A 26,544-nucleotide genomic window follows, 5' to 3' on the forward strand; every position below is an offset into this window, starting at 1 on the left:
TCAATACCATAAAATTAAAACATTTACAGCAAGTTACAAGTGTACAAAGTATGTATGTACAAAGTAGGAAAACATCCCTTAAATCTCTCACAATTTCAAACCCCTCCCTCCCCAATTATATGTCTAAAACAGAGATACAGTAAGATGTTTCTTTTACATTAAAAGAAACAAGTCAATTAAAGATACAGTAATAATTGCAATCTGACTTGTATAACGTGTATAATCTTTTCATATCAATATTTTTTTTACAAATGCTAAACAAAGTTTATTCAAATAAAAGATATTTATAATTTTTCTTTTCATCTCTCAGTTTATGGTTTTGTTTAATATTCAATTTTTTTTTTCTTAAGAACAAAAGACAGAGCTAGGTTATGCTTGTATATTACGGAAACCCTTTTCAAATTGTTATTTCTAACACTACAGTAAATTCTACTAAAGTAATTTAAGCATGGTGTTCATATAGCTAATACCTGGTTAGGATAGTCTCCCTGAACTGTGGAAATAACACGTGCCCTCACCATAAAAAAACAATGTATACCCACAAAAAATGTAAATGGCAAAATAAGAAAATGTCTTTTCGACTTTTTTTTTTTTTAAAGGGTCCTGAAAAATCCACCTACGGTACTGGATGAAGTGAATGGCACAAACTGATGCCTAATGTGTTGAACAATATGAAGTTTGACATAAAATTTGTTGCTTGTCCGATTTTCTTTCAACTGAAGTGACATCTACCAGACAATTACTAAATTGAGTACCGGCACATGCCCTCACAGGTGGACCTGAGACACAAGTTTGTCTTTTTCATATTACTACTTAGTAGCATTGTCATATTTTAAATGGACTCTCTATATCTGATTATAATTGTATTTGTCCATGAACTTTCCGGGCTACTTAGTTATCAATATGCGTATCATGAACCGAAAAAAGAATAATCTTAGCTCTGTCTTTGTTTTTTTTATATTATTTGAATGATAGTCTTAGTACTAAGTAGTCAACTGTTTATACATATATATCACCACCATTAACAGCATCTGCATCAATACTATGTAAATTATCTTTTATTTAACTTTTGTTTTTTTCATATATTCTTTTCACAGTATAACACAGCAGTTACTCTCTTCTGTTTTGCCTCGCTTTGTTTGTCCTGTAAATAAAGAAGAGAAATATATTTATGTGGCAAGTGTATGACATATGTTCACACGAACCTTTAAATGGCGGTGATCATCATATAATCAATATGTGCAACCCAATGCAATCTTCCTTTTGATCTGGCAGCTATAAGCCACTGTAAAACATGTTGAAAAAGCGACATACTATTTTAGCAAATTGTGGTAAAATGACAATAGCGAAATGTTGATTTAGCGAATCTCTCTTGTTTTTGTTGATTTCCTGTTTTCACAATACTGTAATTTTAATTTTGTTTATTTCACTTACTGGAAAATGCGCTAAATTTAAACCCAGTGAATATGTAAAATTTAGCATAGAACACATCACCTAAATGATAAAACCGTGAATAAACCCACTGAATATGCCTGAAATGGTAAATCAGCGAAATTTAAATCCAGTGAAAATTAGTCATTTTACAGTACTTATCCGTCGCGTGCCAAAACAAATGCGCAGTTATCACCTCCATAAAAACAAAGAAAAATTGCCCAGTGTAATAAGGAAGCATTCCAGATTATTACATTTTCTGTGTTGTTTACAAAGTGCATGTGTGGTTTGGCCACCATTTTGAATTTAGTCATTAGCGACATCTTAAATTAGCGAATTAGTGCTCTCGCTAAATTCGCTAAAAAGACATGCTTGCGAAAAAGACATGTTTTACAGAATATCAACTTTGATTCTTCCAATCCTTCAAGGTTTGCACGGGCAGAAATTACATAACAGAACCTTGGTAGAGTCTTTTTTCTATGGGCATTGCCATCTTTGTTTACTTAGTATATGGGACCCCTAACTTGTGTATGTGCGATGTGAGAACCACTGCAATTCAATATATATTGATTAATTCAGAAGTGCTGTGTTCAGGAAATCAATGTATTGATCAGATCTGGAATGGACAACCAAGTACATGACAATATACAGCATTCAGTGAATTGTCTCGTTGTAGGGAATATAGCTTGCACGTAAAAAAAGGTATTGCATGATGTAAAAAAGATATAATCTTGGAGTGAACATGGAAGATAATAAATCTTTGCTATAACACCACCACTCGTCTAGGATAAATGTAGTGTACCGGTAAACCAAATTTCATCTTTGGACTACTAAGCAAGACATCTTAGTTTGGGACAGGTTTAGGTGTTCTGTCTGTGATAAATACATATATTCTATAGTATCTTATGATATTGTTGTAAACATAATCCCCAAATCAATATCACACATATTTCAGAAATGACTTAGAAATAAATGTGACTGGTAGCTTTCTAAACTCAAGTTATAGGGATTTACCGTATATGCTCTATGAGCCGTGTATGCGTTTATATAAACTACTAAGTTTAGTGTCCATCACATTTATTATGTTTTCAACACATTTACCATTACATTTACTTACGGTAGATGCCAAAACTGAAACGTGAAGTTTACATCAAATGTGTATATGCTAGCAAATAGACAAAACCAATAATAGTGGAACTCTGATTTTATAATGATCTAGTTACCATGGTTTCAATTCATCCTCTGCAATGGCCATTCTAATAACCTTTGGGCATTTTTTTTCATTCGTTTTTAACGCCCTTTCAAAGGTTAACGGAATTATGTATTGATAATATTGATAGTAATCACCTGTTTCTGCCCTTCAATCTGACAAATTACCTACTTTAAAGCACATTCATGATGACAATCAAGTATGGATCTATCATATTTTTGCAAGAAGTTGCAAGAACACAAGTAATACTTTCACAAAGGTTCATTATACAATCAATGTGATGTCACTATGGTAACCGGTGGGCACCAGATATTCAAGGATGTGATGTCACAATGGTAACCGAGCCGACACCAGATATTCAAGGACTCTATCTGTATATCAGAGCCAACTTCATCTGTTTTCTTAAAATAACTACAAGGTCAATGAAATAGAGGTCAGAAGGCAGTTTTTACATACAAGATGAATGGCCTGTATTTTTTATTTATTTAGTTCTTGCCACTATATCATATCAAGTTACAATCATGTATGTACAATGTATATCATGATAGCAAAAATCAAAATAGTGAATATTTTTCCCTGTCTTCCTCTCAATCAGGAAGAATATTTTTTTCTGATCTATTTATTAATGCATGAGTGAAGATGCATTGTTCTCCCAGGGCCTTTTAAGTACTTATATGCTCTAATAATATGCTAATTGTGTTTATTACAATGAAAATTTATAAGTAAATAACTTACAATGCTGGTACATACAGTATGGGAGAACACAGAGCTCAACACATTGCCTGTCAAAGCTATTTTTTCTCATTTATTTTGGCTATCCATGGAATCTTTTATACGCTGATGCATTAAAACAAAATCTGTTAGCTACCAATTATTTTTACTGATATTTTCACTATTTTGATGTTGTTTTGGGTATGTCCATGAATTGTTATTTTACATGCTTATGTGGATTTAATTCAGCAGATTTTATAGTGAAAATAGCAAAATTAAAAATTAGTGAATGATTAATGAATGTACAGTACAATTATCATACTGTTTGAAATTAATCAGCTTCATTTCTATTATAATTCAAATTTCCTTCTATATTACAAATATCACCCGATAGTCCCGTAATAAAAAAGGAATAATCATAGATACCTTGTGAATTGGGTTCTGGCAGATTCTCCCTTGGAACCAAATGCATTACTGTTGTCTTACCAGTTGGTAGCTGTAAAGCTGTAGAAATAAACCATATCAGAATTATGATTTTGAGAAATGATAAAAAAACATTGAAGAATAAACAGAAAATGTTCAATCAATATGTGGCTCATTCAGCCATCATATGTACCGGTATTCACAAATGGTGAATTCTTGCTTAACTATTATTATAGTTTTCACTTCTGAAATCATAGAAAAATCATAGATTTATTGACAACAACTGTGTTATGTACAATAAATACTTTGTTCAGCTGTTAGTATGTATGAGGAAGTATATTTTAAATAAGTTGTGTGTGCATAGGTAATTTTTAATTAATTCTGTCATTGACCAGTTTCAAGTATACATGAACAAGTGGAACCCTTAAGTTAGTACTGAACTGTCACCACTTGCATAATGATACATCACCTAGGGTGTTTTTATCACCAGCAGTGACATCCCCACTCCTCCATTATTATCTTAAAAAATTACAGACAAACCTTAATTACCATACCATTGACTATCCGATTTGTTATCCGAACTTCATTTGAATCAAGGGTGCTATTAATAATTCATTCCGATTTATAATTCTGAGATTAGTTATAAAAAGTGTGAATCACACTAGAAAATACAGACTCAGAAGTGTAGATAAGCAATATTTGACTACATAGACAGATTTACTGATCAGTATGGGGAGAAAGGTTGTTCACTGAACTCCCTAATGTGTGTTGTCTTTGTATATAATCCATCTTGCATTCAGAACAAGTATGACATCATCACGAATGAGTGTATCCGGTGGTTATATCCAAAATGATGAATCACAAGTAAGGAATACAGAAGGATTGTATATTCATATGTGTAAGTTTCTAGTAAAATATTGTAGTTTTTGATTTTGGTTACTTCCTTCTATGTTGTGAATGAAATAATATCATGAAAACTAACGTGGATGTAATTTTTCTCATCTGTAGTGAAATCATGATGATGTTCTGAGTAATAACATACCTAAGAGTACAACTCATTGGGGGATAGTAGATTAAAAAGCCTGCCTGCCCAGTAATTTATTTTATTTGCCCTTATGTTTATGACATTCAGTGGAAATCTGAGGCAGTAGGATTTCGTTTTTTTAACTGGATACGTTTATTTACAAAGTACAGTAACTGTCAAATGACTATTTCAAAATTAGTCTGAACCCAAACCACACAGATGAGCAGATATGGGTTTTTCAGTTAACCAGCCTACATGTAAACATCTTAATACATATTACTTTGTACTTTCTGTAGCCATTCAAATTGTGTTCTATTAATAATATGTTACCAGTAATACCTGTTTGGACAAAGTCCAAAAACAGACTTATAATTGCATATTATTTTGATTTTCCAATCAAGTTTAAAATGGCAAACTAGTGGTCATGTTGTTTAATGATTGCTGTTCCAGAGCCATATCTCTGACTCGCGATGTTCAAACTTCACTAATGCTTAATACATCATGTCACACTTTGTTTCAACATCCAATTCAAGATAGCCAAGTGGTGTCCATTTTAAGGCTAAATAAAAACGATCAAATTCAACCATTTTCGCAATTCCAGAATCTTTTCAAATCAAATGTTAAAGAGAAGTTATACATCAAAAGCTGATTTAAACTCGCTGACTAGTTTCAATTTTGTTCCATACTGCCCGACTAGGACATTGATATGTAAATAAATGGCTTGTTAATTTCATTAACAGAATAATAGGCATTTCAGTATATGTAATTTATAATATACCCGGTATACAAGATATCTCATGAGTAACTCCACATCATCATATTAATTGAATAAGTGCATCAAGTAAATAAATATAATATTGTGAAGTTATAAATTTGATATTCTGTTTGGTATAGGTAAAATTTCGCAAGTCAAGTGTATTTATGATTGTAAATACTTGGTCAGCATTTTCAGCAACTATAAAGAACCCTGCCTAAGAAAAAATAGTTATCCATTTACTAGTAAGGTATATCCGTGTAAGGTGGGGACTTGCCCACATGTACATGCAGTGACAATGATAGGATGCCTCTAAATCAAGGAATACATGCAAAATTTCATGTTACAGTTTTTGTAATCGTGCCATATACGAGGAGGCTGCTTAGATCCATTGTGAAACATAATAGTGTGGGACAAACATTGATATTAAGAATACTAAGAAGCTGTACCGACCTCCCAAAGTAACATTACTATGCAGAAATCTTCCTTGGTAAATAAGGCGTAGGATATGAGGCGAATTCACAGAGTCTTCTTCCCATTCTATAAATTAGAACAACTCACATTTTTTAGAAGGTTACATACAAGCAATCATTTTATTCACATATTTCAAGATTCGACCAATTCTTCACAAAAGAATAATTATTTAGTCAAGGTTGTTGTTCAGTTTCCAATATTCTTGTAGTTTAGGTTATGCATAATAACTGTAGAATACTTTATTTTCGCTTGGAATTAATTTTCACTGAAGGGAGATTCTGTGAAAATAAAATCCAGTAAATCTACCTTTTTTCCTATATTTGACATTCAACTCGTCAAAAATCAGTGAAAATAAATTTTATACAAAACGCCCAAAAAGCCTTTTCAGCGAAAATTAATTACAGCTAAAATAAAGTATTTCACAGTATGAGATGATCAGATTTGGGATCACAAAGTATAAGTGATGCCAGTCAATACATTACCCAGTCATTCCCAACATGCTATCCATAATTTTATACATAACACCCAAAAAATCTGTTCAACGAAAATTAATTCCAGCTATAATAAAGCATTTTACAGTATTATGACAGGCAAAGTGTTGCCCAAACATCTAACTTAATGTGATCTATGATCTAGCATCAGTCATTACATAGAAGATTATAGATACAAGTTTATGATACATCAGACAAATGGATATCCACAGTACTCTTTATTTGGCTTCCACGATCATATCTACAGGTGTACAATTCAATATCAACAGACACTAAAAAGTCTGATCAACACTATCTATTTCAAAACTTAATTATGAAAGTGAATGGAAGACACTTCACAGTAAGACATAATCTGGGGAATTTGAATGTTGTTTTCTTGTGAAATTATTTGTTGGGTGATTCACAAGTCTGAAACTGACCATGTGAACTCCTTTTGCAACAGAAAAAATACAAATACCTTTCTAAAAAGAAACACCCTACCAACAAAGATATCAAATTCCTCAGATTGTTGACAAGGACACATGTCACAAACTACTAATGACCATTAATCAATTGTCACAAAAGGAGTCAGTTATTAGTCAAGAAAAGGTAAACAATGTGTAAGTAATGAATGCTACTCTATATTGTTGGAATTCAGTGCAAATAAATGGAACAAGAGTGTAATAGAGAGAAGCCTTGGCAGTGTTATTCAGAAAACATTGAATAGCCATGATTGGAAATATCTCATTCATTCATAATGTACAAATCTGTATAGAAATAACTTATTATCAAGTACAATCTTTTCAATAAATAATTATAAAATAATTATAGCCAAAATGAAGGGATCCAAGTCTGTCAACAGATCTCAGCTCTAACAGAAGCAAATACAAACAACATTGTATTGTTTGTAAGCTGAATCATTACCCAAGTCTTGTATGTTTCACGGTAAACCAAGCTTTCGTCATTTATACACTTCTACGGTAGAAGCAGAATATGCAATTTAGTTCGTAATAAGCCAAATGAAACAAAACAGGCAATGAAACTCAAAAGAAAAATATACCGTACATATTAGGCCAAATGAAAAAAAACTTGAGGTTTCCAGTATTTTTTATTATTATACTTTATCTTCCCCAAAGAATTGAGGATGAGGGAAAAAAAGACATCTAAGTTAGTTTTAGGATATTATTTCTCTCATCTACATAAGTGCTAGTCATTCAGAACAAAAAAGTAAATGAAAACAAAAATTACGAAACTGGAGAAATTACCATAGCTATTTTGCATAGAAATGACAAATTTGGGGCTCATTCACTAAAAAATAAAAACCAATTTTCCCATTAGTATGGCTAGGTAGGGTTACCGAAACACAGAATTTATTTAAAATCTGGCCCTATTAAATATGCATAGTAGTCACCATTTCACCGGCTTATGATAAACCACAAAGAAATAAATTAAAACCTTTCAAAGCTAAACTTTACATTAACACTTCGCACATTTAAGTGTTTTATTTTACTGTAATTTCTAAATAGGCATATTGTCTCATTTTATGAGGGAACTGCAAAGAAAATAATGCAGATTTATATCGTGATCGGTTAGATATTTAAGCATTCAAGAAATAAAGCATGTGTAAATCAGTCTGTTATTATTTATACATATATGCAAGACAGAAGGTAAGATGGTAATTAAGGTACACTCAAGACTCAATGGACACGTTCCTATATACATTTTCAGTACAAGCGAATTCAGAAATTACATTCCGCTATCAGAATAACTATTAGTCTAAATGACAAATGTATATTAAACTAGACAGGAATATAACGACTTATTGCCATGGAAACTAAAATATTTTTCATTATTTGTACTTCTCTCTTCGAACATTTTAAAATACTGTATTTGCTCTTTCAGAATATATTCAAATATTTTAATGATTCAATTTCCAACAAATGCAATTTTTAGTTTGGATGTGCTTTTATTGGAGATGCGAAGAAGAAAAAAAACGGAAATTCTATTTTTCCTCATCAAAAATGAATGCAAGAGCCATGTGATTTTTTTCTCAGCTTTGGGAGCAGCCATAATGTCTGGCTGAATTACAGTGTGGCCCAAAGCCAGGGTTTTCACAGCGGCATCTACATTTAATAACTATAATAACTAGGTATTTGCTACATCACGACAACTTACCTGGCGGCCAATTTTCATATACATGTTGTGCTATATCACCCGCTGAATCATTACTTGAAAAAAAGAAGTCTTTTGTTTTGCCTGACACAAGGATCAAACGAAGATTTATCTGAAAATAAATAAAATAAATTTCATCAAAATTACGACAATGACCGACGCCAAAGATCAATTTATGTTTGTATTCATTTATAGAATTGTTATCAACGTTAAAATCAATATAATATTTTTTTTATAGTACACCTGGGATTTAATGCATTAATTAAACACTCAGTTTTAGAAATGCAGATTTGTGTGTATCTTGAGAAGAATGGGCAATTTTTACTACCCCTATTATTGAAACTATCAGAGACCTCGTCTTACTGACAAGTCCTTAAAGCGGGAGGGTCATCCGTCATCACCTGCACACGCACGGGAATTGAGTCTTAAGCGACAATAACAACACACGCGAAAAATGCAGTAAAGGATCATGGGTAGATGCTTGTTTGTAAACATAGACATGCTATGGCCATCTGACGCATTCGCAGGTGACGACTCCCTCGCTTTAAACACAAGCACAGATGCATTCAATAGACATACCTCAGACATAAATGTGAATCAAAAATACATTTCATTTTTGTGTGCATGTAAATATGATAGCAAATGCATTATTATTAATATAAAATACATAAAACATTGTTTCCATAAATGAGTATTTAAACAATCACATGCAAACAATCAATTCTATAGTATAACTACCGATATAAAGCAACACCTTCGATAACTTTTCAATGTCAAAACAGTCACCAGGAACCATGTTGTAAAAAAACTATTTACACACAAAACACCAGAACCATGTATAATTTACAGTGTAGCACTAGAAACTTAATAAATCATGCGATTTGAACAACATAATAAAGTCACCATTTTGACATCACATTTACTGATGTCATAGAATAACAAAATTAAATGAAAATAATTGTGATATCGACCGGCCAATGTTTCAAAACACATTAGGCAAAGCTGACTGCAATAAAGCGTCTCGTTTAGTCATAAAACTAGAAATTTATTAGTAGTTGTTTATGTTCGTTACCACTTTACTGTATTTGTTGAATGTCTGCTCTATCAGCATTGCATATACTCGCATATATAGGCGAAAGGTACATGTAGGTTTAAGGACAAAATAAGTCATACCATATTTGTTCTATTACAAGCACATCTCCAATAGAAGAGTACAAAAAAAAATTGCATCTCTTGTCATTTATACAAGTCCGATTTAATGATACATTTACCTATTCCTAGCAAGATAAATTGAGACATAATATTTGAAATACAATTTTCATTCTTGAATTATTATTTTATAAGTCCTAAAAATTCTGAAAGCAATTTTCTGGACATTAACTACTTTGGATGATTGTAAAAACTTGATATTTTTGTTTACTGTAAAATGCTTTATTTTCGCTGGAGGAATGGTTCACTGAAAATAAAATATATACTTTTTTTTCTATATTTTACCTTTAACTCGTCAAAAATCAGTAAAAATAAATATTTATTCCAGCTAAAATAAAGTATTTTACAGTACTGTAAAGGGATTAATTATTCACTGGGTTGTAATTTTGCTTATTTCGCTGACTGAAAAATGCGCTAAATTAAAACACAGTGAATATGTAAAATTTAGTATAAAACACATTATCTAAATGACGAAACCGTGAATTTAAAACCCACTGAATATGCATGAATTGGTAAATCAGCAAAATTCAAACCCAGTGAAAATTAGTCATTTGCTAAGGTACTATACCTGTCCACAGAAACAGACAATTTGTAAATTTACTTGTTCCAGCTAAAATCTGCCTGTCTGGCAATGATGAAAAGACCTCAATTTTGATCCTTGTAAATAATTACTGATTGTACTCCATGTATTAAGGCTTCATGTTAAGATTTACATTAAGTGCATATCCTCCATAGATTCCAGGTCTATCTGAATTGTAAAACTCTGTATATTTACATTTTGATACCACAGATAGTCAAAACAAATGCTACCATCAGGTTCCTTAGTATTGCAGCCACATTTAAAATCCACTATACCTTTTTATATCTTGCCAAATGTATCTTATTCCTATCTGCCGGTATATTTATAATGAACAAGTACAGTACATTGTAATTTTAAATTACAAAAAAGTAAAACTAGTGATTTAGTTAGTGTCTCTGACATTCAAACTTGTGTACTTAATTGATGTAGAAATTGGTCAGCAGCCTGTCCAATGACCACCTACTTTGGATAATATACAAGCTATTTATAAATCAGCTCATGCAAATTTTCATTTATACTAAAATTTCAACATTTTTAACCCCTGGCTCAGGGTGTAAATGGAAGAAGCTGGCAAATAGATTTCTGTATGCAACTCGCACTCAAGGTGATCCTGGCATAGAGTCTTTTATATTTCTCTTCTATACTATCATGAATATGTATACATTTTTGTATAATACAGTTTTGATGGTAGTTACAATAAATTCTTTCAAGGCAGACTAAGGTGTAAGTGATATATTAGCAGACAGGATCAACACCTCTGATAATGATTGTATACATAGCAAACAATGGGAGGGCCATTCAAATTACAGGATTGCAGAGCCATGCTTTAAAAAGATAGTTTAAAATTATATTGTGAGTTGTTTGTTCTATGAACAGTGCATCTTCAATAAAGGCATGTGAGCCAAAAACTATTTATCTTGGCGTGTACATCAATTCACACTGACTAATGCTACACACCATCGTATTTTTAAAAAAATGATATTTTATGTAATCACATGCACCTCTACTAGAGCAATGATGGTTACTGAAAATTAACAGTCATTAACAGAATATTGAATATTTAACACTTACAGTGTTCTCCACACCAATATGTGCACAGCTAACTAGCATATTAATTATGTGTCAATTGGGCGTTTCTTCCACAAAATCACAGGGACTGTGACAAAATCAAGCGAAATACTTGAAAGTAAATCACTAGGGAGAACACTGCATAAACCAAGGGCTTGCATATAATTAGAATACAAGATTGCCAGGGGATTTTTTTTTTTACTTTAGAAAATCTCATTGTAATAGTAATATTAACTAAGGCCAATGTAAAATACAGCAGTGCATATAATGTCTGTACTGCCAGAAGAAGATAGGTTTCTTTGAATTTGATTATGCTGTACTGAAAGCATTGTAAAAGCAGGTTATAGAAAGAAGATTGCAGTCAGATCTTTCATTGTTAAGTATACACACAAAGATTGTATAGACGCGTTTGAGAACAAATTTTTCAAAAGAAATATAAAACAGTGGCAACTGCCAATAGTGTGTACAGCCGGTGATGTTTATTGTTAGTTATCAGACTACCGGTATATTATGTATAAGCTCAGGCACTCAGTGTATGCATGCTATCACAGCAAGTTCAGTTTTCACCTTGGCTTCTATATTGTGCATTATCACATGACCACGATTCATATCATTCACAGTACGGTAGTTGTGCTTAGTGCGAAATACATCACTGATATTCCACACTAAATGTGGCGATATGCACAATAAACGTCAGTTCAATGTGCTCAAACAGTAAACAAAGAAAATGAAATAGTGTATGGTACGGTACTGTTTTAATCGCTGTAATTTTAAAATGAAGTAACAATAATTACTCACATTGTGCAACGACAATAGCTAATAATCATTTTTCAAGAAAAAAAAAGTAGAGCAAACTGAAAAGTTAAAGAGTTATTATGTAACAGGGCTAGAACTTTAGAATCGTGATGGTACTCATTTCTAGGCAAAAAATTCTGAAAATGCCCTTGTCTCATCGACATTGTGGCAGTCACGTTGGGTAACAACAAGGCAACTGCCTTCATGGCCTCTCTGAATTTAGAGCCTGCACAATGGAAACAAATAAAGAATGAAAAAAAAAACTGGGGCAGAAGTGAAATTTCCCGCCATGTATATTGATTAAAAAATTATAAAATGCAAATGCTGTATAATCTATAAATTTAAGTTGAAAAGTCATGTGTTTGTCAATGTCGCCTATTTAACGCAGGTTAACAGAGGATATTGATTTAGACAGGGTGTTGTGTTGGGTTAGTTACTAAGTATGATGAATAACACTGTAATACAAGAATGCCTCTATCTTGCAATTGTTATGTACAAATGTTTCTCTTGGTTCTATTATACATTCAAATCAGAGATGCCTGTGTAATACTTGGATAATAAACATCTTGCATGGGACGACATGTTTAAATGCCCAAGCATCAAGACGTGGGACAACATGTTTAAATGCCAAAGCATCAAGAAAAACAAGTGACCTTCCTGTCAAAGCTCCTGTGCCTGTGGGTGAAAGGTCATCCAGTCGAGAACTCTTGGTTCTCGCACAGAAACAAAATGGCGGATCGACCTGGAAATGCCATATCAGAAGGTTACGGTGTATCTATCACCATTGAAATATTTTTGGAGTAATTTTAGTGTATTTGGTGTCCAGACACATTGTCAGCTGATGTTGCTGGGAAGTTTTCACAGAAAAAAATATATTTGAGAAAGATTTCATCTTGTACGGCAGCACGGAAGTGTGCGTCTCAAGAAATATATTTATGACTTGAAAGTTCAATTGACAATTTGGTAAGAGGGCGCCAGTCGAGAGTATCAGGGTGCTCGCCCCTGTTCCCCAGTTTAGAAAAAAAACTGAGATAGTATTTAATAAAAATCTAACAAAATCATAAAAGTTTAGTTTTATTGTAATTTTTTTCCAACTTAGATCTGAGTCAATGAATTTTTTTGAGTTATTATTTTTCTCATTCCATGCAAGGAAACAATTAGAAAACTATTAATATATAGAGTGGCCATAATGCTTGCAAACTTAGCTTTAAAAATCTAAACATTTTTATGAAGGCATGACAAAGTGACCCATATTAGTAGAAAGTAATAACATTGACACAATTCCAATTTTTACCGACTTCCATTAATTATCAGGATTTGATGATTATGGGAAGACAATTGACGAATTTTGTGTTATAGCGCTATCAGTCAATTTCCATGCGAGACTGGGGGCTGATTTCCAGCTCATGCAATTATTTTCCTGGTTCCCTGCATTCTGATGAGCTATTAAACATTTAAGTGACAAAATCAACACCCTGCACAGAATTAGAACGCACAAGTTTCTAAAGTAACAGTGAAACTCAAAACATGAAAGTCAGTATGACCTCCTGCCTAAGGAACCCAAATTAAAATACAACATCACATGATTTTCCCATATTGTGCATTTCAAAATAAACATTTGCCTCTTGTTACACAAGTTTGTTTATTATGATTGCTGAAACTACTACATTATAATGAAATTAGAGAAATAATGTTTAAAATATAGAAAACAACCCATTGGTTGAAATAAAGCTGCTGTTATAATATCTGAACAATATGACAGTATCCGAGGTACAAAATAGCTTCTTGGTAAATATAAAAGCAATATCAATTACAGTTTTCAAGAATTGAATTACATGAATACTTATATAAGGTTATGCTCATGAATAGACTGTGAAAGTACCACCTGAGGTTTTCAACAGTTCAAAAATGCCAGTTTGTCCCCCAAATGAACAAAAATATTCATCCCATGCCCCAAATGAGGGAGAGAACCTTCAATATAATCAGCAAGGCAGATAAAGCATTTCTGACAAAACAGAATGACAAACAGTTATACAGGCAGTGCTAAAAATATTCTATTCAAAGTGTCTATAATAGAACTTACATAAAAATATAATGCAACTTTAATGGTTATACGTCAATGGTTCATTTATTGTATCTGTATGTTTTATAACATTCCAATGACATTTCCTTCAAAGACCAATTTTCTATTAACCTCACTATTATACATGTATATGTGTGGTCAACATTCTATCAGTTTTATTTCAGCAAATAACATCGACTTAGTCAATGAACTCAAAAGTGCCTTTTTAAAATAAGATGAGATGGTAACTTTCTAAACTAACTCCAACTGTTTTTAGGGCTTTGTATCGATAAAATTACATATTGGGAACACCACAAAATGGAGTTAGTTACCTTGGGAAAAAAATCTACATGTATAGCATGGTCTCAGTTATGTTTTCTTTTTGCATTCAAGCAGCAGACTGTTATTCCAAGGTTTACATACAATAACATTCCACTTACAGTTGGATTGCGTGAATGATTTCAGATTAAATTAACTGCTCCATTGAAAGTATCCCACCTACCAAAACTGCGTGAAAAACGTGTGGATTTTAAGTATTATGATTTTCAGCATTGATGTAGGAACATAGAGCAAATATGGTAATAAATTCATCTACAATGTACAATACATGTACGTCAGAAAGACTACATTTACATAAAACTATAATGTTAATTAGTCATCAACATTACATTTCACCTTTTCATCACCAGAGTTTCTTGCCCAAATTTTTCTGCACTTTTTTCTTATATTTTTCAATATTTCTGATAATTAACTTTTAAGCCAATAGACAAAAATTTGTGTAAATTTTCAGTTTTTACTAAAAAAAACCTGGCTATTTTTTGGGACTATTTTGAGAATTTGTGATAAAAAGAAGGAACTGGTTGTGAAAAGGTTAAAAACAATTCCAGAAAACAATTTTTGTTTGTTTGGAGAGCAGAAATCTAATTGTATTATAGTTATGAAAAGAAACACAATGGAAAGTAGACTGGTTTAATTATATTCCTTTAAATATTTCATACGTCAAGTCTCATGTTTTTGCTAAAAAAAACATGCCATGTTCAACATTGGCCTACAAATGTTACAATAAGAGTATCTTGGCCAAATGCCTCATTTCCTGTCTACAAATGCAATAACGGCATATTCCTTGCACATTGGATGAAGAGAAACCCATCAACAACAAGTAATCACGTACATTTGTTGATCATCCGATCTGCGACCACTCTAATCTTGGAAAATCAATTCTCTTGAAAATAGGGCGTGCACTGATTATAAGATGACAAATTTCAAAAAGACTTGAAAAGCTTTCAGGCGAAATCAACTATAAACATAACGTACACCACCCCTCCATCTGTTATTCGGATATATCAATGCTTTTATCTTGTGCAAACAAGAGAACTACCTGACCTCACATTTATACTCAGTATAACTTTGGCAAATTCAAAAAAGATTACTGCTATGAACTTATCTATTACTAATACAAAACATAGAAATAGTATGGCAAAATGTACATGTAGGACCAGCAACCATGATTTGTATATTGAAAGCGGTAAACATCCCAAAATACCAAACATGAACAGAAATGGAATGATAACAACGTGGTGGAAAATGAAATCCATTTTCTGATGGGATGTTCAAAATATAACATTTTACCTACTTTCTCGAATTAACTTGTCATAACAAATTGAAAATACCAACAAATTTACATACCTCATGCAGACTTATGGCATTAACCGATGTACACAATATTTCTTCCAACGAAAGAAACATTACTTTTATTTTCATTTTATATTTACTTACTTAGTACTTGTAAATTTACTAATGATAAAAACTTGTATTTCTAAAGATGCAATAAACTATATTACATTGCATTATACATCTGACACCGTAATGCCATAAGTTACGGCATGCTGTAATTTTGCAGTATTTTCATCCTACCATATTAGAAAATCAAATTCCAAATACAGAACTATTACGCGTGTAAGCGTCCTCTAATGATAAAAACAAACATGGCTGCCACCAGGGTTTGACTGGACTCCACACAAAGAAGTTTGCTGATTCTGTTCTAAACTTTTTTGGATTTCGGCATTCTCATGATGTATCCTTGGGAGGAAAATATGCGGGTCGGTCGATACTCCAACGGTACTGACTTGGTGAATACTTTGAGGTATTCTTGTATTAACCTCATATTATTATTATTTACAAAACATTAATAAGGAATAAGTCCCATTTTGGATCACAATGATTAGAAGCACAATAAAGCTGATTTTTGCTACCAATTCACTGGTTGCAAATGTTTCATTTAGATTTGCCTACATTGTACAATAAAATGTGTCACTTTTGCAAAAATGGTAAATACAAAAGCCGAATTCTCACATCATTCATGGAATAAAACCATAAAATTTTTTCATATTTTTTCCAATTACTGGTATATCCATTTGATGCATGTCCAAAATTATATAAAAAAAAAACTTGAAGAAAAATACATAAAATGTTGCACCAACTGGAGTCCCTTTTTTAATGAAGAATATTACTGTTAATGAAATTATAATTTATCATTATGTCACATGAGTGTTATACTTTAAGTTTTCAAAACAACATACACGATAACATTAAAGATATTATTATTACTTGTCTACTGATGCAATGCATGTTCAAGTTAGTATTCAAAATGTTGACATAAGTGCTGTGTTATTTGGGTAATTATTGCCCCTCAATGAAGTTTGAGAATGAAAGGATGCAAAAGAAATGCATTCTTTAGACTACTGATAATTTATTTAGGAATAAATTGTAAATTTTGTGCATTCAATTCAAAGTGGTGACCACATGGAAACAAGATTAGAAAACTGATAATTGATTTGTATTAATGCACTGATACTCAAGGTGATTAGGTATGTATGAGTTGTGTTCCTGCACAGCTTCTTAGCAGGGGCTAAGAGATCAAAAACATTAGTCTGATCCTGCTAAGAAAATATGCACAAACACTTAGTACAGTACTTTGAAACAAAAGAAACTTAAATACAGCTGACTGTGCCACTCAAATTCAGTTAAGAATGCCATATTTTAGCCCCTTTGCACCAGTAAAATGTGTTCACATCTGTTTCTATGCCAACATAAGTATTACAAAATAGTTATGGCGGTGCTGACACCCTATCTTCAAGTGTCATTTTTAAACCTCTTCAACGTAACTGGTTCACATCTGTTTTTCCCTTACATAAATTGCACATCAGCGTAAAAGAGCACAAGCCAACATTTTTAGTGAAACCTAGAGGTGACAATATTTCCAGTGACTCTGTAGTTGTTTACTACATGTAAATGCCCTGCAAATTCATCACAATACAGGAATAAACACAAAACAACCCTATCATGATCTTTCACACACTTTGCACTGTGGCAAACATTCAACAAATACTGGGGTAAGTAACTTGAACGAAAAAAACAACAAAATTTAAATTCAGCTTTGTGGAATAGACAAATTACAAATGAATGTCATAGCCTTACAAATAATGAATTTTAAGTATACTATTGGGATAGGATATATACTTAAATTAAGATAGATGGGAGAAGCTAGGTGTTTTTTCTTCTACCTATTTTTGATTGCAATTTACAGACTGAAAGCATAGACCATTTTCTGTCATGTTGAAAACTTTTTTATAATATTCAGTTTATAAGCGAATAAAAATGACTGAATGTTACGTAGAACTCAAGAGGTTGAATGTGTGCAAGTACATCATTAACGCCCATCACAATAAGTACGGCATTGAGAACGGGTACCGGCTTTTATCTACACAACTTTATATACACATGTGTGTAGCAAGTATGACATACGTGTAGTACACTTTACAATGGTGGTGTTATTAACAAATACTGTAAAATGACTAATTTTCACTGGGTTTAAATTTCACTGATTTACCATTTCAGGCATATTCAGTGGGTTTTAAATTCACGGTTTCGTCATTTAGATAATGTGTTCTATGCTAAATTTTACATATTCACTGTGTTTTAATTTAGCGCATTTTTCCAGTCAGGGAAATAAGCTAAATTAAAACCCAGTGAATAATTACCCCCTTTACAGTATATCACATTTGTACATGTGTGTATCAGGATAGTCCTGCTTCTAATTGGTCACTACAAGGGTAAGGTTTGTAACACAGGTTAGGCTACTGGGACTTCGGTGTATATAATTTGATATGCAAATTAATTAATGTATCTATTCATAATTTATTCATAAGATTACTCAGTGTTATCAAATTAAAATTGGACATTATATATAAATCTGTCTTGTTTCATATAAGAATAAATAACATCATTCTCAATTTAAATTGAATGACAAATAACATAAAACTACACATCAAAGGCTGGGTAATGGGTGTGGTCTCCAAGTGGTTCTAGAGCATTACTTTTATATAGCACTGTTATCAGTTCAAAAAATATAAATACCTCCCTTCATTTAAATAGGTAAATATGCTTAATACATAAACCTTGTATATGTTCATCTGTATGCTTCCGTCAACATGAAATTTGGAATAACACTGCAGCACTGACTGCAGGGTGCAATAACTTACACACATAATATTAAACACACCATTGCAGCACTGACTGCAGGATGCAATAACCTACACACATAATATTAAACACACCATTGCAGCACTGACTGCAGGGTGCAATAACCTACACACAGAATATTAAACACACCACTGCAGCACTGACTGCAGGATGCAATAACCTACACACATAATATTAAATATACCACTGCAGCACTGACTGCAGGATGTAATAACCTACATACATAATATTAAACATACCATTGCAGCACTGACTGCAAGATGTAATAACCTACACACATAATATTAAACACACCACTGCAGCACTGACTGCAGGGTACAATAACCTACACACATAATATTAAACACACCACTGCAGCACTGACTGCAGGGTACAATAACCTACACACAGAATATTAAACATACCACTGCAGCACTGACTGCAGGGTGCAATAACCTACATACATAATATTAAACATACCATTGCAGCACTGACTGCAGGGTACAATAACCTACACACAGAATATTAAACATACCACTGCAGCACTGACTGCAGGGTGCAATAACCTACATACATAATATTAAACATACCATTGCAGCACTGACTGCAGGGTACAATAACCTACACACAGAATATTAAACATACCATTGCAGCACTGACTGCAGGATGAAATAACCTACACACAGAATATTAAACATACCACTGCAGCACTGACTGCAGGATGTAATAACCTACACACATAATATTAAACATGCCACTGAAGCACTGACAGCAGGGTGCAATAACCTACATACATAATATTAAACATACCATTGCAGCACTGACTGCAGGGTACAATAACCTACACACAGAATATTAAACATACCATTGCAGCACTGACTGCAGGATGAAATAACCTACACACAGAATATTAAACATACCACTGCAGCACTGACTGCAGGATGTAATAACCTACACACAGAATATTAAACATACCACTGCAGCACTGACTGCAGGATGTAATAACCTACACACAGAATATTAAACATACCATTGCAGCACTGACTGCAGGATGAAATAACCTACACACAGAATATTAAACATACCACTGCAGCACTGACTGCAGGATGTAATAACCTACATACATAATATTAAACATACCATTGCAGCACTGACTGCAGGGTACAATAACCTACATACATAATATTAAACATACCATTGCAGCACTGACTGCAGGGTGCAATAACCTACACACATAATATTAAACATACAAAATACTAGCACTGACTACCTCCTAAAAAACTAAAACAGAGAGATTAACACTTTAAAGAAATTTAAGTGCTATTTAATGCTCTGTGTCATTAGTAAATTAAGATTTTTTTATTCAAAGTTTTCTCACTATCTTAAGATGAATTAGTAAAAACTACATTATGATTATTACATTATTTATTGTTTTCTCATTTAAATAATGCTCAAAAAATACAGAGAGCACCCAAGAGTGACAAGCATACAGAAACACTCTCCCATGAACTCAGGTATTGATGTGTATATCTATTTACTTAGCATTATAAGACATGGAGGTAACAAACTTTCAACAACTAAACAATGCTAAGTTGCATGTCAAAAACAAACTTAAAACAAACAAAAAAACGAGACACAGATGTAAGTAGGTTTTAAACTGCATTAGCAATGATTATATTAATCCAACTAGATCTAGCAAGCAAATCAATATTAAGGATATGAAACAAAATAAATTTACATACAAATAGTGCAATAATATTGCTTTGACACAAATAAAATTGTGTTATTTTGACTAAATTAAAAGTTGACAACATCCAAAAGGTATACAGATTTTAAGGTGTTTGACTGGTATATCAAAAAATAGAAAGGAAAAACAAGCCATAGATGATCTATGTCAACTATGCTTAAGGGATAATAATCATGCTGTGTTGTTATAAGACCACCATAGATACAGACTGGAAGGTCACAAGTATCAGTAACAGTTATTCAAATGACTGCTTTTCTGATGGGCTAGACAAGCTTACATCTCAGATGACAAGCAAACTTACCAATACACATGGTTTTTATACGCAATAATTAATTAAAATACAATAAATTCATTACAGAACAAGTCAGTCATTCATGGAGTAGGCTGGATAATGTTTTAAACTTTGTACCGGTAGTTAAACACTATACACATGCATTTCTAGCAGAAGCACACTGAAAATATTTGCATTGCCATATAGTTAGCATTGGAGATTAAACTTTGGACTGTTTTTCTGTGTGCAACACATTAACAAGGTATGCAAGTTTGTAGAGACTGTGAGTGTCATTTCCTCACAAGTATTTTTAAAAACCACAAAAATTTAGCATGGTTGGCTTCCTTTTTTTATATTCAACAATTATTCAAAATTACTTGGCAAATTCTACACTGGACTGACCTATATATTTAAATTAGACACCACATCTGAATATCTCAGTTGTTGACAATACTGTAATCAGATCATAAACAAATTTGTTTTTTACCACATTAGGGGAGTTTAACTTGAAACCAGACTTTGATACAGACAGAAGAACACAATAGGTTAAAAGTTAAATGGGTCATTTTTTTTTTGGGGGGGGGGGCTTTTTTTTAATTTCAGAGATTATACTATATAATTGCATTTGAATACTTGTGAGTAAAATCAAATCAAAACAAACTAGCTTGATATGTGATTCTAAAGCCAAAAAAAAGAGATCTGTTTCTGATCTAAGGTTTCTTGAAAAAACGTCACAGCCATGCATTTTTCTTTATTTTTTATGAAACATCAACGTACAAGCATTCTGTGCATTGATAAATACATGTATCAACCAAACTGGCAAATTGACAAAATATTTAGCAAGGATCTTTTCATTTAGCAGAACACAATTGACTACTGAGCCACTAAACCAGGTTTTTTTCTAAACTGAGGAACAGGGGTGCAGCGCACTGATACTTTCGGCTGACGCCCTCTTACTGAATTGCCAATTGAACTTTCAAGTCATAAATATATTTCTTGAGCCGTGCACTTGCTGCCATACAACATGAAATCTTTCTCAAATATATTTTTCTCCATAAAAACTTCCCAGCAACACCAGCTGACAATGTGTCTGGACACCAAATACAGTAAAATTACTCTAAAAATATTTCAATGGAGATGGACATATCGTTAAAACGACGCAGAAGCCTTTCGATATGGCATCACTCCGCACCCTCGCCTATGTGTGCTCCCTTTTGTTAATTTTTTCTAGAAAAACCCTTGCTAAACCAAATACATGATACTGTATTTGCTCAATTTGTAGCACATGCATTAATAATAGAGGCGATATTTCAAGGATTCAGCACACAATAAATGCAATTTTTATTTTTGTGTATTGATATGGAAATATGTTAACAGGGAAAACAAATCAGGAAGTAGATGTAAATGATGCTTTCTGGATCTTTTGTTCTAACAATGTTTTATTGATAGACGAAGATGTTTTTAGGTGTTGCTATCAACAGTCATGGTGCTTCATTTTGTTTATGTACAGACCACTGTAATGTTACTGTCTTTTTTCATTCATGTAGTGCTACATCTGGTTGACCTCCAATAAGTTTCAAATGTTTTTTTTTGTGGATTGTACTTTGTCCTTGCCGTGGCGATTTAATGACAGTCAAATTTCAGTTTCCCAAGAAAGTACCAAAAATAATTAACCAAGAATGAAAAGGCTCATTGTTAAATTTAAATGGGCGTATTAAATAGTCATTAAGTGTTGAACTCAAATTTAGTGCAGCAATTTAATAAGTTTAACAAGTTGTAAAGTTCATTCCAAAAAATCATGATTTACGTCGTGTTGTTGTTGTTGTTGATAATGTCGTCAGAATTATGTTTGCCACACCTTTCCCGTCGCGGTTGTAATAAAACGTCACAAGTACTATATTTCGACATTTCCAATCTACTCTTCCTGTCCACTAAACAATTGCCATTCAAGGTTGCAAGGCGAGTTTCCTGTTAACACGTTTAATACATTCGCCGCGAGTGCTAAATAAACAACAACAAATCTTTTTAACTGGCGAAACGACGCGTTACGACGAGTGCGTCATGGCACCACTGAATCACTCAAGAAATCACAAAGTATAGCTACTTATTTACAATTAACAAAAAAGTACAGTTACAATATGTCCACCAAGAAGACGAACATACATATGTAGTTTTCTTATAATCGATTTTACGAAATAAAACAAATCAAATTCACTTTATAATATACTAATTATTTTCGAAACGACTTACCTTATCACTGGGAATAGATCCTCCAGTCATGATTCCTATTGTACACGGGGTTTAATAAGTCTTAACAAAACTTAAATCAAAGAAATTCACCGAAATAGTTTTTAAATAACCCCAACTGCAGTCTCAGTCCAGCTGAACCAACTTCGCCTCCAGCTGATTTAGCCTATCGCCTTCCTTTGTGCAATGAATTATCCCGGTCAATTTTCCGATGAATACGCCTTCTTGACGACGACGATTTCTTTTCGTTTACAATAACAGTAAATTGAAGAATTAAACAATTCCAATGGTTGGTCTATTTCAATTCTGGAAACCCGATAAAGAGGTCCATTTTCGATGTCTTTTGTCGTCGAGAACCAAGCGAAAATCGAAAAAAAAAGATGGCGGAAAGGGCTTCCTAACTCCAAGTGTATTGTGGGTATTTGTCACGTGACTCTATGGAAACGCACTTCACTTCACGAGGAAATAGAGTTTAGTAGTCAGTAAAATATAAACAAAATTTAATAGTTAGGGCGCCGAACGCGACAGCCCGATTTGTGGGGATTTTTTTAATTAAATTTTTAAATATTATTTTGTTTTATTTATTTTTCATTATTTTTATTTATTTTATTTGGCATCATCTCACATGAGGATTTCGCGACCAGAGGAGAAAACAAAACGACATAATGAAAAGGGAGAAGAAATAACGAAATAACCCAACAAAGATCTTATTTTAATCAGATTAGCAACAAGTTATAGAACCAAACCAATAATATGAATCTCAAATACCGAATTTCATGATCATATTAACATGTAATGCTAAAAGTAACTGGATGCAATTCTTTATTCGAAATTGTGCTTTCTTCAATTCAATTTGGATCATTAAGGTAGAAGCCTACTCATAAATTAAAAAACCCAGAATTTATTCATTTTGTAATAAAATGCACTACAAGGCAATATAAGGATATTGACCTAAAAAAAGTTGGGGGTCACCAGCCTTTTTTTCGAGAAATTGATGGTTGTATTTTAGTGGAAAGACGCCATTTTGACACTATTATAACACTTTTACCACAGGTTTCTATGGCAGAGATATTATGCAATATCTCCAAATTTAGCCTGGTGACATAAGTTGAAAAAATCATGTATTGTTAATGATGGAGTACTTGTTGTTGTTCTGAATTATTTAAAAAATCTGGGTTTTGAAAGGTGTCAAAAAATGCCATTTTTCTTTAACATTGTGTTCTATGGAATTGTTCTAAAAATAGCAATTTTTAAGAAATATTAGGACACGTTTCTCAAAAAGAATAACTGTAACACACAAACTAATGCTATTTCATTGTACCATGAGACATTAGCTTCATGTTTGTACATAATAAACTAATAAACATTGTCATGCGATTTGTGACCAATTTTGTCAAAAATTATGACTCGGCTTCTACCTTCAAATAAACAATAACATACAAGCACCTAACCAGACTGCTTTCAATACATAGCGTAGAACGTAACACCGGATATGACGTTTAACACATAGAAATGTACGAATACACGATCTATCCATGTCTCGTCTATTGTCCGGTGGCTGGAGAACAGGCAATTAAAAATTGTCATTCAAATCGCGCTACGATTCTTTCATTTTTTTGTCTGATTATTTTAAAGGCTGGCGGCCTGGCATTGTAGTACGCTTTCTTTACGCATACGAATATTTTTATTTATACGAATATTAACACATAACAGCCCTCGGAAAAGATGAAAAATGTTACAATTGAAATGAATAAAAAAAAGTAGAGGAAATACAGCTTCAATTTAAGACGATTAAGGTATGTGTTGCTGTTCATATCGCATGCATAATAGTATGAACTGCGCGACCGGTATTGACATGATGTCATAAGAAATTCAAATTTATTTTTAATTGAATTGAACATTGATTTTTGACACATTTTTTTTTTGATGAAAGATGAAAATCTTGCTAATCGCCAATGTCATTTCCATCACAGTGTTCACAGAGTCTTTAATTATCATGCACATTAATGGCGACCACACTACATATTTAGATATTACATATTTAGAAAGGAACTCACGCAGAATATTATTTTTAGGTATATTTTTCAAAGCGGATATTTTATTTAATAACCATACGTTCTTAGTGTGTTTTCTCTGCTATCATTATTAATTTCCCCTTTTCCAAATTGTTTTAAAGAATCCTCAGGTTTTCATAAATTATGATCAATTTTAATGCTGTAATTATTATATTTGTTTGTGATTGGTATGTGTTCACACTGTCTCTATTTCAGAGTACTATTTGTTATTTAACTTCGTGTCTACTATAAAGCTCTGCGTATTTGAAAATAGTCAATTTTGACGTGTGTCTTGACACACCTAGTAGATACCAACAGAAACTGAAATGTACGTCTTCAATGCTAGCTTTCATATTACATTCATCGCCCAGACATCGCTACCATAGGCAGTGATTGGTCAGATTATTTTATCAAAAAGTGATAGTGACAACTCAATGTTTAGTTTACTAACATGACCTTTTTTTCTCTTTCAGGGAGAACTGAAAACTTTGTGACATTTTCCTTTCAGATTTTCTATAGCTGTTTTGAAACGCCCATTTACATTGATAACTAAAACCAAAGTTTCTTACAGTGTCAACGTTTTTATTTTTCCTTGTAGATATGTAAAGTGTGCAGTTAAGCCATCTTTAATTTCAACTTTGTATTTGATATATTCTATACATGTATATTAAACATTATGTTGCTAGTAATAGTATTATGTTGTAATTTCGAACACAGGCCACCATGCCAAAGGTTGTCAAAAGTTTTTCTGAGGTCTATGAAACATGCATAGATTTTATTAGATTTCTTGGCTTTAGATAGTGTTTTTAAGATTTTTTTGTTTTCCCACATGGCACAGATATTTATTCACAGCTGCCTTTAATATAACATAGATGTCTGCAGTTCGACATTTTTTTTTTCTAAAACCAGATTTATGAAGTGGCACTATCATTTTTGTTGATGTTGCGTTTGTGGGCGATTAGTTGTGTCGCCCATTTAAAATCCTATGAACCCTAGAACGCCCCCAGTGGTGAAACTGGTAGATTATTTTGTTTTGTCGATTGACATTGTGACTCATTACTTTTACTGCAAACAAACAGATAAAGAAAACAATCTGTGAGCTGTAATTATTCACATTCAGCATTGACCTATCTAGGTCAATATGTCATTTACTTGCCATTTATTCATATATTTTCCTCTCATTCACAGAAAAGAAATTTTTGTTTTGTCAGCTGTCCATGTCACTATGGGAAGCCACAGCCCAACACGTGCCACACATACGCTATCATTCAATTATGTTATGTAATATCACGCTTGAAAACATGCTTGAATCAGATAACTC

General features: G+C 32.7%; 1 protein-coding gene across 1 annotated transcript; it reads right to left on the reverse strand.

Moving 5' to 3' along the window:
* Nucleotides 1-945: 945 nt before the first annotated feature.
* LOC100376257 (ubiquitin-like protein 3) lies at nt 946-23,567 on the reverse strand. The gene is made up of 5 exons (XM_002733256.4): nt 23,173-23,567; nt 8,673-8,781; nt 6,007-6,093; nt 3,779-3,856; nt 946-1,144 (listed from the first exon to the last, which is right to left on the reverse strand). Exons 1-5 carry the CDS (start codon nt 23,200-23,202, stop codon nt 1,092-1,094), a joined length of 357 nt encoding a protein of 118 aa, XP_002733302.1. The 5' UTR covers nt 23,203-23,567; the 3' UTR covers nt 946-1,091.
* Between the last annotated feature and the right edge of the window lie 2,977 nt (nt 23,568-26,544).

Source organism: Saccoglossus kowalevskii, chromosome 4, assembly GCF_978046115.1.
Source record: "Saccoglossus kowalevskii chromosome 4, keSacKowa6.1, whole genome shotgun sequence".
Taxonomy (NCBI): domain Eukaryota; kingdom Metazoa; phylum Hemichordata; class Enteropneusta; family Harrimaniidae; genus Saccoglossus; species Saccoglossus kowalevskii.

Coding starts and splice junctions, on each gene's coding strand:
- LOC100376257 (XM_002733256.4), bottom strand. CDS start 23,202: ATGACTGGAGGATCTATTCCCAGTGATAAG. Junction 6,094..8,672: donor ATATGAAAATTGGCCGCCAG/GTAAGTTGTCGT, acceptor TCTAATTTATAG/AATGGGAAGAAGACTCTGTG. Junction 3,857..6,006: donor TAGTAATGTTACTTTGGGAG/GTCGGTACAGCT, acceptor TTATTTCTACAG/CTTTACAGCTACCAACTGGT.